This window comes from Rhinolophus sinicus, linkage group LG13, assembly GCF_036562045.2.
Source record: "Rhinolophus sinicus isolate RSC01 linkage group LG13, ASM3656204v1, whole genome shotgun sequence".
Classification (NCBI taxonomy): domain Eukaryota; kingdom Metazoa; phylum Chordata; class Mammalia; order Chiroptera; family Rhinolophidae; genus Rhinolophus; species Rhinolophus sinicus.
Genome location: NC_133762.1, coordinates 17406000 through 17418129, shown reverse-complemented (window position 1 = coordinate 17418129; position 12130 = coordinate 17406000). Strand labels below are relative to the sequence as shown.

Sequence of the window (12130 nt, the reverse complement as noted above, 5' to 3'; positions counted from 1 at the left end):
GCGGATGTGACAGGCCCTCGAATAAGAACTGGTGAGGAGCACCGAGGCAGGGCTGGCGCCACCTTCCAGTGGGCCGTCCCCATGGGCCCGGAGCCCAGGCCCAGCCGTGCCTAATGAGCCAAGAAGCGGGCGCAGTCCCTCCTGGCCGGCCACCACGCCCGCTCTCTTCATCTGGACGAACCCTGAGGACGCTGAGGTCCTGTCTGCCCGGGAGCAGCAGTGGGAAGTCAACTGCAGCCTGAGCCCAGGCCACGACCGCGATGCCGCGGACCCCAGCGAGGTCAGGCTGGCCTGCACCAAACCAGTCACTGCGGGGCCTTGATGACAGTGCTGCAACTGGCGTCCAGTTCCCTGCAGGGCAGGGCCAGCGGTGTTGGGCACAGCTGCTTGTCCAGGGTCTGCTGAGCAAGAACAGCAGCTGGTCAGCCGTCACCCTGTGCTGGCACCTGCAGCAGAAGCTTGCACTCGGTGGCTTGAGGGTCCCGTGAGGTGTGTGTCCAGCAGAACACCCGCCACAGCAGGAACCTGGACAGAGCCCAGGGTGGAGCTCAAGGCCAGCCTTTGCCCTGTACTCCTGCCACTGGCACTTCTCCTGAGATGAAGTCTTATGAGGTCTGCTGTCCAAGCACTGTAGGCACCACCCCCACCCCCAGTTGCCTGGACATGCTAGGTTCTGTCACCTCGTCGCAGATAGGCAGCAAATCTTCAAGGGAAGAGAGTGGAGGTTTGCCTAATAGAGACTTCTAGAACAAACTGGGCGGGAGGGGGAACACACCATTTCACTACCAGTGTCCATCAGGCCTCACTCAGCGCCCACTCTGTGCCAGGTCCTGTTGCCAGAGTTGTGATATATGAGAGAAACCTGGGGAGGCCACCAGACTGGCAGAGAAATGGGCAGAGAGCACTAGGCTAGCCCCTGGAGTCAGAAAAGCAGAACGGGTCTCACTGGTAAACCCCCTCTGAAAGTGTCTTCAGGGACCTCAGAGCATGCTGGAAAACCTCGTCAATAACACAAGCCTGCCTACTTTCCATTAACACTTTACTGCACTTTGAGGAGAAGGGCAGCCAGGTGAGCAGGTGGCCCCCAGCCCTGGGCATCCCAGGCGTCCTGGTCAGCCCGTCTCCCATGTCCCCGTACCCTCGGGGCTTCAGTTCTCGGCAGGGGTGAGACCGACCGAGCATCCCTGCCTGGGAGAACACAGACACCCACGGCCTCCCCGGCTCCTCAGCCTGACCGGCTCACAGGATCTCCGCTTCCCTTCAGGTGGGTCCAGCTCCCACCTGTGTTGGTCTGTGCAGGCCAAGTTCACAGGCACCTGTGGCATGTAACTGCTCCTGGTGGCGTAGGGATCCATCCTGTGATGAGGGTGTCTTGTGTGCACCCACCACATAACATAGAAGGCGCCAGTGGAAACCACCCGAATGAGAAAACAGCTTGGATGCGGCTGGAGGGGTGGAGATGGAGACTCAAAGGCCTGCAGCTGCAGAACAAGAAGAAACGTGGTTCTTATGCAGTTCAGCCTGTTGCTGTAAGACTAGAAACCCCTGCAGAGGCTCTTTATGCCAAGGGCACTGAAACCTGAGCCCCTGTGCTGCGTCGCTGCACATGGGAACCAGGTCACCAGGTGGCTGTGGCCTCAGCACTCCCTGCTCCACATGGGGGAGGCAGAGTGGGCTCCTCAGTATTACTGAGCAGCAGCAGGCCCCCCCACGTGGCTGGCTGAGCAGGGATGGGCAGACTGTGCCCAAATAACGTGACCACAACTATTTTTGCCCGAGGAGAGTGTTCAGGCGGGTCTAACCTGAGCCTGCCTCAGCCAGGCTCCTGCAAGGCCCCAGCAGGACAATGCTGCCGCTGGGCGTACCAGTGACTGCTGGGCAGGAGGAAGGCCCTTCCCTGCGTGGCCACGCATGCATGGCGGTGTGTGCGAGGGTCGGTGCTGCATTCCTGGCCCCCTGGCCCAGCCTGGGCAGCAAGCCCCTCGAATGCTGAGCTCACAGTGGGCATCCCAGCACTCAAGCTTGTTCCCGCTGCAGAATCTGGGGTCCCTGGGTTAACACCCCCTCTGAGATGAGCTCTGTGCAAACTGTGCACAAAAGCAACTAAAGGTGCAGTTGGGTGCGACTATCCCTTGTAAAGCAGAAGTTGGGCAGTGTCTTAAGGACAACCCCGGGGAGAGCTGTCTGCGGCCTCAGTCCTGGCAGGACGGTCACAGATGGGCTGGGTGGTGAAGCCAGGAGACTCCCCCTCCCCTCCCCACAACATGCTGTCTCATGTGAGAAGGGGTGAAGCCTGCCAACCCTAGTGCTCTCAGATCAGCCAAACCCTGAAGACCACCTGCCCCACACCCATCAACCCCTCCATCTACCTGGATATCACAGCCAGGGGCTCCAAGGCAAGTGCCAGTCGGCTAATGAGAAGGTCAGGCTGTGGCTGCAGTGGGTTGGCCTCACCAGGTGCCCAGCAGCTGCTCCGGGGAAATCTACTGTGGCCATTGGGGACAGACGACTTGCAGAAATGCCTAAAGGGAGTCACCACTGTGCTTTTAGAAAGGGAGCTAGCATGTACGCAGGTTCCAGCCAGGTCACACCGTGCCCTGATTAATGAAGATCTGTCCCAGCACCCAGGGAAGCCGTGCGCTGTGCTCACAGCCAAGACTGGAAAACTGTCCAGCTGTCACCAACGGCGCAGTGCAAGCCATGTCGCCATCCCCAGGCACAGGCTGGCGGGGCCAGGAGGAGTGAGCGCCCTGTCAGGCCTGGGCTGTGGCCTCCTATTTGCCCCCCTCACCCCATAGGCCGCCTTCCCAGAGCTCTCCTCATAACCGAGTAGAAAAGCCAGACTTGGGTTTTAGCTAATTGCTTTGAAATGATAAATGGTATAGTAGCTACAGAAGATGAATTTTACCTGGGTGGCCACCCCCAACCTCCATGTCAAGGGTGAGTCACCAACTTTGCTGGAGGTCCTGTGTCGCCCAGCAAATGTCAGAGGCAGAAGTTAAGGAGGGGACCCACAGGCACTGGGAAATGTGAAGCTGCTGGTGATTTTCAGCTGTCTGGAATCTGCCAATGCGTGTAAAGAGGCAGCCACCACCATCCCTTCCCAGCTCCCAGAAAGGCCCCTAAGGGGGCGCTTAACTGATGTGGGCCTGTGGGAACAGCCCCCAGGGTGACCCCCAGTCACTCCCGCCCCCTGGCTCCCAGGCCTTTGTTCAGTCAGTGCCCCCTCAGTGCTGCTGGCTCCTGTGTTGTCCTCATCATCCTCAGAATTCCCCAAAAGTGATGGGAGGTCAGGCCCAAGGGGGTGACCATCAGCACGCTGGCCTTGAAGAAGCAAAATGCCCAGTGTGAGCGGCCTGTGGAGGGGACACAGGGGTCTTTGTCCTGTAGCCCCAAGATGAATTCTGCCAACAATCTTAGGGAGCTTGGAGACAGATCGCTCCCCACACAAGCCTCTCTGATGAGACTGCAGCCCAGGTGACACTGGGAAGTCTCCCAAAGGAGGTGTCCTGGGGGAACTTCCTGGGAGGGTCACCTTCTGGGGGACATTCACCTGGGGCACAGCTTCCAGGCAGTATCCCCCTTGGGACATCCTCCAAGGAAATTCTCAGGGGAGGGAGGGAGGGACATTTTCGAGGGGTCACCATCCTCTGGGGAGAGCATCTGCCAGGGTGGGGGATTCTCGGAGGGGAGGACCTTGAGGGAAATCCACGGGGTTGGGGGGTGACCTGGGAGAGGTCCTGGGGCAGATACTCTTTGGACAACCTCCAAGGGGCATCCTTGACGGGGATTCTCCCTGACCGACATCTCCAGGCCAGCATTTTTGGGTGGGCGCATCCTCTAGCGGGGACGTTCTTCCAAGAGAAGGGATAATCTGGGTGTGGGCATCCTTGGCCAAACGGTGCCCGCAGCTCAGGGACGCTGGGCGCCCGCCCCCAGGCCCGCCCCCGGCCCGCCCCCTGGCCCGCCCCCAGGCCCGCCCCTGGCCCGCCCCCTGGCCCGCCCCCTGACCCGCCCCCGCGCTTCCTTCCTCTTTCACTTTCGCTTCCGCCGCCGGATCGCGGTTCCCCGCTGCCGCCCGAGAATGGACGATCGGCACTGCGACTCGACCTGGGAGGAGGACGAGGAGGAGGACGACGAGGGCCCGAGCGCCAGGGGCGATGAAAATAGCGAGGCCGACGCCCCGGGGGACGCGGACGCGGAGGACGAGGAGGAGGCGCGGCCCAGCGCGCTGCAGGTGCAGTCCCCGCGCCCCGCGCGCCCTCCGCGCCACTGGGGAGGCCTGCCCGGCCGCCACGGAATGGGGAAGCCGCCCCGCTCCGGGGAATACTGTCCCCTTCACTGCACCCCCACCCCTCGGGGCCGGGGGCGGAGGCACCTCTTGGAGACTCGGCTTGGGGCCCAACTCTCCCGGCCCAGCTCTGGCCCTCTTCCCGACCCCCGTCCTTCTCGTGCTCCCCTGATGAACCCCTGGACACCTCAAGATCTGCCCCTACTTGGGCTCAGCCAGGGGACCTTGCATGGAGATCCAGGGCCACCCTAAAACCGGTGTCCCCAGGACTGAATTCGCGTGATGACATTTCCTCAGGAGGATGCCCCGCACATCCTAGACCTCCCTCTCTCTGTCATCCTTCTCCAGGCCTGTGGCTCTGTCCTGTGCGCTGGCCACCTCCACTGCCCCTGCCAGCCTCTCAGCCTCCCCAGGCCCCTCAGGGAGCAACTTGCCCTGCTCCCCGCCCACTCAAGACTCCCCTGCACGCTCAGGCCCCAGTCCCCAGTCTGGCCCACCCCTGATATTCCTCACTGGGTGCAGCACCCACCTTCTTGGGCTGGGGCTGACCTCCTGCCCTCTGGGGGAGGTGGCCTTGGAAGCTGCATTTCCGAGCCATGCGCAGTGGTTACTTGTGATTACCAGTGGTTACCATTGGTTTTTCATCATTACCATCAGTTACTTTCATTACCACTGGTTACTTTTAGTATCACCAGTTACTTTTGTTGCCACCAGTTACTTATTGGTACCAGTGGTTACTTTCGTTGCCACTGGTTACTTGTCCTTAGCAGCAAAGCCGTTCCTTGTTCACACGGACTGGGGTGTGCTTGCCTTTGTTCCAGCTGGGGTTCCAGGAGTCATGGAGGGCCCAGAATGGTAGCACTGCCCTGTGTCGCAGTTGTTTTTGGATGAAGGCATCTTGACACTGTGTCTGGAGAGTCTCGAACCCCAGTCTTTGTGGTCTCTGGGTTGGATTCTCCTCGTGGCAGATGAGAGCGCTGGTTTGCAGGTTTATCTCTCTGTCTTGAAGGGGTCACTGGGAGGGAGGGGGCCTGAGAGGCTCCTGTGCTTCCCTGCAACGCCAGTGGCCTCGGCACATCCAGTGTTTGGGGTGGGTGCCGGTTCCCTGGGCAGTGGTCAGGGTCATGGGCTTGGAGTCCCAGGTCAGGAATCTGGGTCTGTCTCCCTGCGGATACCCACAGGTGTGGCAAGGATTAGGTGAGAGGACAGTTCTCCCGTAGTCCCACAGGCCATGCTGCTGGAGCTGTGCTCTGCTGCCTTGACCACCCTGGGAGATGCCCAAGATCATCTGACCTCCCCCCACCCCTTACCCCCCATCTCCCTCCTGCCACGGCTTCTGTCCCTCCACAAAGTCCCAACCCCCTCCCCCCAAGGACCCCCATGACACTCCCCAGCTGCCCTGTCCTGGGTCCTGGCACAGTTGTTGCCGTGTCCTGGGCTGTCATGTGTGTACCTGTGGGGCTGGGCCAGTGTCTAGTCAGGCCCCACCCTCTTAGGAGGAGCAAATGGGAGGCCTGCAGCTGGGATGGCCCAGAGAGCAGAAATAGAAACCGGCAGACCTCTGCTGAGTTTCACTTTTGCTTACTGGCCCTTGGCTGACAGGCGAGAACCTCAGCAGCTGGCCCTGGGGCTCAGAACCATTGAAGGGTCTTGGGGGTTCGGGATGGGATCTCGCCAGGGTACGCAGTGGCAGGCCTGGCCTTCACTCCTCGGATCCTAGGACCCAGGTGTTTCCCCAGGATGAGTTGTCCCCTCCTGTCATGCCCAGGGTCTGTATCTGCCCTGCCTCCCCCCCCCCCGCCCATCACCCAGCTTCAGTCAGACAGCTGGGCTCAGCTACCCTTGTAAGAAGGTGGGGCAGGCTGTGTCTACCTAGCATCCTTGTCACCAGTTACCTCCCGCCGTTCCAGGCCTGTGGAGAGAGGGCTACAGGGGTCAGGAGGGGAGCAAGCAGCCTCTTACTTCTTGCCGAGAAACCCTCCACCTCCACCCTCGATGGGGTTGGTGGCCAGGAGATAAGGGGTCTGGTCAGTGAGCAGTGGGGTTGGGCGGGATGGAACTGGTCCTTCTTTCCTCCATCAGACTGCGACAGGTGTTTGGGGCCCCTCCTAGTGCTGTAGGTGGCAGGCCACTGCCCTTGGGGATACGTGCCTGGTGACAACTTAGAGCACAGTGCAAGGAGAGAGCACTAGGGAAGGTGGAGTTTCCTTGGGGGGAGGTGACAACTGTGGCCCAAATAGGGGCGGCCAGCAAACACGGAGGAGGAAGTGAAGCTGGAGCTTGGAGGGCTGCACCCTAAGAACGTGCATGTTGGCCTGTGGGTGACACGGGCTGAGAAGGGGGCAGGCCTGGCTCCTGCCACTCCGGGCCCCTCTGGTTTTATTGACATCTGGCCCAGGTCCTTGCTGCCCTCACCAGGATGGGGGCTCCCAGGGGTGGGTCCTGCCTGCTAGGGGGCCTCAGGGAGTGGGGAAGGGCTCCCATGGGGGTCTCATCCCGTATTCTCTTCCCAGTCTAGGATGACAGAGTCCCGAAACTGGCGAGCCATGCAGGACACACGCAGGTACCGGCACCACTACCCGGTAGGTAGCTGCCGACAGCGCCCTCCACCCTCAGCAGCCCTGGGTCCAAACCCTCCACCTTCCACCGGGAGGACGCCAGCGGGACGATGTGGCCCTCGGCCCCCACCTCCTGAAGCCTTAGTGCCCGTGTCTGTATAACGTGGTTACGGTGCACGCACGTGAGGGCCCGCCCGCCACTGTGGCGGTCTCATCCTCAGCCCTTACCCTCTGCACCATGAGTCTCAGGCAACCCTTAGGTCGCCTTGGGGTACAGATGAAGCGGGTGTCCCAGCCCTGGCCCACACTGGTGAGGAGACGAAGGACATGGTGGGAAGCGGGTGCTGACCCCGCTGTGGGTGAGGGGCCCAGGCTGGGAGCTTGGGTCTTTTCCGGCCTCTGGGATGTCTGGAGGGTTTCTGGCCGAGAGCAGACGCCCCCTCCCCCAGGAACACTGGTCTGAGGGACCCTGGGGGGCAGCCTGTTTCAGCGATGTCCTCACTGGCACTTCCTGTGGTCCTTCAGGATTTGGTGGAACAAGATAGCAACGGTGACATGCCAAACCTGAGTTTCTACAGAAACAAGATCCGGTTCCTGCCTAACGGTGCGTGCCCACTCATTGCAGGCAGTTCCATCCTGCTGGCGTGTCCCCTCTGCCATCTGCTGGGACCTGGTTTGGGAGGGCTGCATGTTCAGCCCTAGGCTTTCAGGTAGCCCCACAGTGCCCCCTGGAGGCTGCTGAGGGGACACCAGGGCCCCAACCTGTGGCTTGGACTCCGGGTAGCAAACTTGCTGTGTAAGAGGCTGGACAGTAAATATTGGTGGCATTGCAGGACCCAACGTCTCTGTCACATCTACTTGGCTCTTCTGCCACAGTGGGAAAGCTGTTTATGTCAACTAACAAGTAAGGGGGGATTTTTACATTTTTAGATGGTTGGGAAATTTTAAGGTACAATTATATTTTGTGACGTGAAAATTATATGAAATTAAAATTTCAGTGTCCATGAGTGACGTTTTATTGGAACCCCCATGCCTGTCCGTTTCTGCATGGTCTGTGGCTGCCTTCCCCGCGACACAGCATAACTGCAGCCGAGGCCGTGGGGCCACAGACCCTTCAATATTCAGTGTCTGGCCCTTTGCAGAAACAGTGGCTGCCCTCCTGTGGGAGACCAGGCGATGAGTGGGGTTCAGCTGCAGGTTCTGTGTGAGGACAGAGTGCCGGCTAACCGGCTGTCATTTTAGGGGGGCAGTGAGGCCCCCCTTCTGCAAAGACAGGTGCAAGCCTGGGACCACTTGTCCTTCTGCTGGGGCCTCTGGGCCCTCTCACGGGTGGGGTCTTCTCTCTCCTGTGTGTCTTCAATCAGCAATGGGGTTCTCCTTTCCAGATGGCAAAGGGGCTGAGAAATTTGGGGGGTTAAAATCACATGAGATGTACAGAAGCTGCAGAGCCCCAAGGTCCTCAAGCAAGAGGGGCTGGGGCTTTGAATGAGTTCACACTGACTCCTCCCCATGGGGCTCCTAGGCTGTTACATTGAGGACATGCTTCAGAACTGGAGGGAAGACTACGACCTCCTGGAGGACAATCATTCCTACATCCAGTGGTGAGTGGGGGGGCCTGGAGGCTGTGGGGGTCTGGGAGGAGGGGCTTGGAAGGGGCGGGGTTAGGGCTGCAGCAGGGAGGGGCTCCAGGCAGAGGGGGCGGGGCTGGGACAGGGGCGTGCAGGGACTCTGGGGAGGGTCTCCAGAGCAGGGGCCGGAGGGCCTGGCTCAGGCGGAGCCTGGGACTCTTCCTCCAGTCCGTGCTTAGGGAGCAGGCACACTGGGTCCTTTCCCAAGCTGCCCTTTGCTCTCACTGCTGGGCAGTGCAGGCTGGTGACCATTGAGGGAAGACCCTTCAGTCCCAAGGCTGTGGGTTCTTTAGCTGTAACGGCCTCTGTGGCTGGCTGGGAGCAGGAAGAGCAACAGACACACTGGCTTTCCGGGGGGCCTTGTGGGCCCAGAGGGTGCCTGGTGCTGGCCTATCCCACGGAGCCGCTCTGACACATGTGGTGGCAGGGTTCTGATGGTCTTGAGGTGACCCTTGATGTATTTACACAGTGTGTCTTTGAGGACGCTTGCAAAGTCCTCTCCTTGGCGCAGGGTATCGCGGGAATAGTTCTGCGGCATCAGTGACAGGAGAGAAAGAAGAAGTAAGAATAAAAAGGAGAGCCGGCAGCCGTGGGTGGAGTGGCTGGCTGGCCCGCCCTTGCTGCTGAGCACGCACGCGCCCGCCCTCTGCCCTGGCCTGTGACACCCTCCCTGGAGCTCTCCTGCCCTCACCCCTTAGCTTTATTGTGACAGCCTGTGGCATGTGTTGGTCTTAGGGTTGAATGGTGAGCCCAGAGAGGGCAGCGAGCCACCCCAGGCTGCCCAGCTGGCTGGGGGACCGAGTCTGCCACTGATGGGAACTGTGTCATGTTTTCTCCCACAGGCTGTTTCCCCTCCGGGAGCCAGGAGTGAACTGGCAGGCCAAGCCCCTCACAAAGCGGGAGGTCGAGGTGAGCTGTTGGGCTTCCCCTGGCCAGGGAGGGGCCATGTCTGGCCACAGGCATTTGTGTGCCCTTAGGGAGCCACTTGGAGTGCAGGAGCCAGAAGACCCCCCCTAATTATCTTCCCTCTACAGGGGTCCTCACCTCTTCCCCCGGCGCTCCTCACGGGCCTCTAGAGAAATCAGACTGCAGAAGGGTGTGCAGGGCGGGGCTAGCCTTTGCGCCCCCTGGTTGGGGCTGGAGCTGGAGAAACAGGTGCTCTGATGAGATGGTGGGCCTTTCCTGCCACACGCCCAGCTCTGGGAACCTGGGCTCCTCCCAGCAGCTCAAGGGATTCCCCTCAGGGCTAAAGCACACGCAGCAGCCAGGTGTGTGTCCGGCTCCTTCACCTGTCACTTCACCTTGAGTCTGAGTCCAGGCCTCTAGATGAATCGGGCTGAGGGGGGCACCAAGCAGCCTGACATCTGTGCCAGCGATATCCCCTGAGCTCCCCGCTCTCCTCCGGGTGCTTCCCAGGCATTTAAAAGCTGCAAGGAGGTTGGGGAGCGGTTTGTTCAGGCCTACGAGCTTATGCTGGGCTTCTACGGGATCCAGCTTGAGGACCGAGACACCGGCAAGGTGTGCCGAGCACCGAACTATGAGAAGCGCTTCCAGAACCTCAACCGGTAAGGGCCGCCCCACCCCAGCAGCTGGCACAGCCTGGTCTCTGGTTGAGGGGAGGGAAGGAGGTTGTGCTAGGTTTCAGGCAGGTGTCGGGGGAGCATTTCTGGGAAGGAAGGACAAGTGACTAAGGCTCTGAGCACCCTCCTTTCTGCTGGCAGGGTGGGGGTTGCCCCTGCCTGGTAGGCTGAGGACCTGCTGGAAGTCCTGCTCTACCAAGCCGCCTCCAGCCATAGTGGGGGAGCGGGGTTCCCTGGGACCAAGGGGTAGTAACCCTTCTACAGGATGGAGGATGCATCACAATCCCCCACACACCAGGCTCCTGGAGGTGGGGGTGGAGCCGGGTGGGGGAGGAGGGCAGGCCTTGGTTGAGAACCGCCCACCAGCGTCCCCTCTGCTCTGTTCACCCGCCCCCCAGTCACAGCCACAACAACCTGCGCATTACTCGCATCCTCAAGTCTCTGGGCGAGCTGGGCCTGGAGCACTACCAGGCGCCGCTGGTCCGCTTCTTCCTGGAGGAGACGCTGGTGCACGAGGAGCTGCCGAGCGTGCGGCAGAGCGTCCTGGACTACTTCGTGTTCACCGTGCGCTGCCGGCGCCAGCGCCGCGCGCTGCTGCGCTACGCCTGGGAGCACTTCCGGCCCCGCTGCAAGTTCGTCTGGGGGCCCCACGACAAGCTGCGGAGGCTCCGGCTGCAGTCTCCGCCCCGCCCGCCCCTGCCAGCGGGCCCCAAGCTGGCCGAGGGCCAGGACAGCCCTGAGGACCCCCTCGAGGCCGAGGCCGGTGCCCAGGGACGGACCTGCGGACTGGGGAGGGAGGGGGGCGGGGACACTGTGGCTGAGGGTCCCCAGCCGTCTAGCGCGGAGACCCAGGAGGTGGGAACCCTGGAGAGGGACCCGGGAGAGGTGGCCGCTGGGATCCAGGGGGAGGAGAGCCCAGAGCCTTCCAGTCCCAAGGAGAGCAAGAAGAGGAAGCTGGAGGTGAACCTGCGGGAGCAGGCTCCCGCGGAGCCTGGTCCCCAGAGTCCCTCGGAGGTGGAGAAGATTGCCCTGAACCTGGAGGGCTGTGCTCTCAGTCAGGGGAGCCTCAGTGCGGAGACCCAGGAAATGGGCAGCCAGGAACATGGGGAAACTGAGGAGTCCTGTCCCCCGGCCCCAGGGGCCAAGGTGGCCAACGACGAGGTGAGGAAGCGAAGGAAGGTGGACCCCTGTTCGGGAGAGGGCGCAGTTGTGGCAGATGGTGGTGGTAACCAGACAGTAGACCCCACCTGCCCCCCTGCCCCCTCAGGGTGCTCTGAGGACGGAGCAGGCGAGAATGGGGTCGAGGAGGAGGCAGGAGGCCAAGGGGGGCCGGAGCAGGGGGCCCCCAGGAGTCCAGCCCCTGCTGGACCCGAGGAGAGGGCGGAGTCTGTGGAGGCGGAGCCACCTGCCAGACCCCAAACGCCTTAGGCAATAGGCAATGGACGCCAGTGGATAGCCTGGTGGGGGAACCAGGCTGCCAGCTGTCCTAGCGCCCTGCGTGCTGGCCTCTCCCTAGTGGCCACTACAGCTGCTGTGAGCACAGGCTCCACCCTGGGAAGGTCAAGGACTCCAGACCCTTACCTGACCTCATTTCCTGCCTCCCTCCTCCCTGCCACAGCCCCATCTTTGTAAATTGGCCCTTAAAGGTGTGGGTGTGGGAGTGGAGGCTCACTTTCTTAGTCTGGCCTTTTTCAGAATAAACTCACTTGACTTTGAGTGTTGGAGTGTGGATGCTGGTCCTGCCGGAGGCTGGGTGGTGGTGGGGCTGGTTTCCTGACGCTGCCCTCCGGACTCTGGCCGGGCCTTTGGCACCACTTTGCCCACGTAACGAGTGGGCATGCAGCGGGGCTGCAGCCCTTCTGGGCACACTCCCCGTCCAACACACCCTGACCACATGGCCTCCCAGAGCCTTGGTCCCTTGGCTGCGTTTTGTCACCGGTTTAAGAGTAAGCCTGGGGACTCATGCACAGTTCCCTTGAGTGGGCTGAGGGGTGCAGTGCCAGGGAGCAGACCCTGACTTTGCCTGCCCTGGTTCTGGGTAGAGTGATGTGTCTTGGGGAGCAAATGCAGCTG

At 61.3% G+C, this 12130-nt stretch overlaps 1 protein-coding gene across 3 annotated transcripts; it reads left to right on the top strand.

The window, feature by feature from the left end:
* Positions 1–4023: 4023 nt before the first annotated feature.
* On the top strand, positions 4024–11773 carry OGFR (opioid growth factor receptor). Of its 3 annotated transcripts, none has more exons than XM_019753491.2 (7): positions 4024–4237; positions 6805–6873; positions 7375–7453; positions 8372–8450; positions 9320–9386; positions 9894–10042; positions 10456–11773. In XM_019753491.2, the coding sequence occupies exons 1-7, from the start codon at positions 4085–4087 to the stop codon at positions 11483–11485; spliced, it is 1626 nt and encodes a 541-aa protein (XP_019609050.2). In that variant the 5' UTR covers positions 4024–4084; the 3' UTR covers positions 11486–11773. The 3 variants fall into 3 exon arrangements, with proteins under 3 accessions (XP_019609050.2, XP_019609051.2, XP_074174221.1); XM_019753492.2 differs by having other exon boundaries at positions 4029–4237; positions 6810–6873; XM_074318120.1 differs by lacking the exon at positions 4024–4237 and adding an exon at positions 4916–5279.
* Positions 11774–12130: the final 357 nt, after the last annotated feature.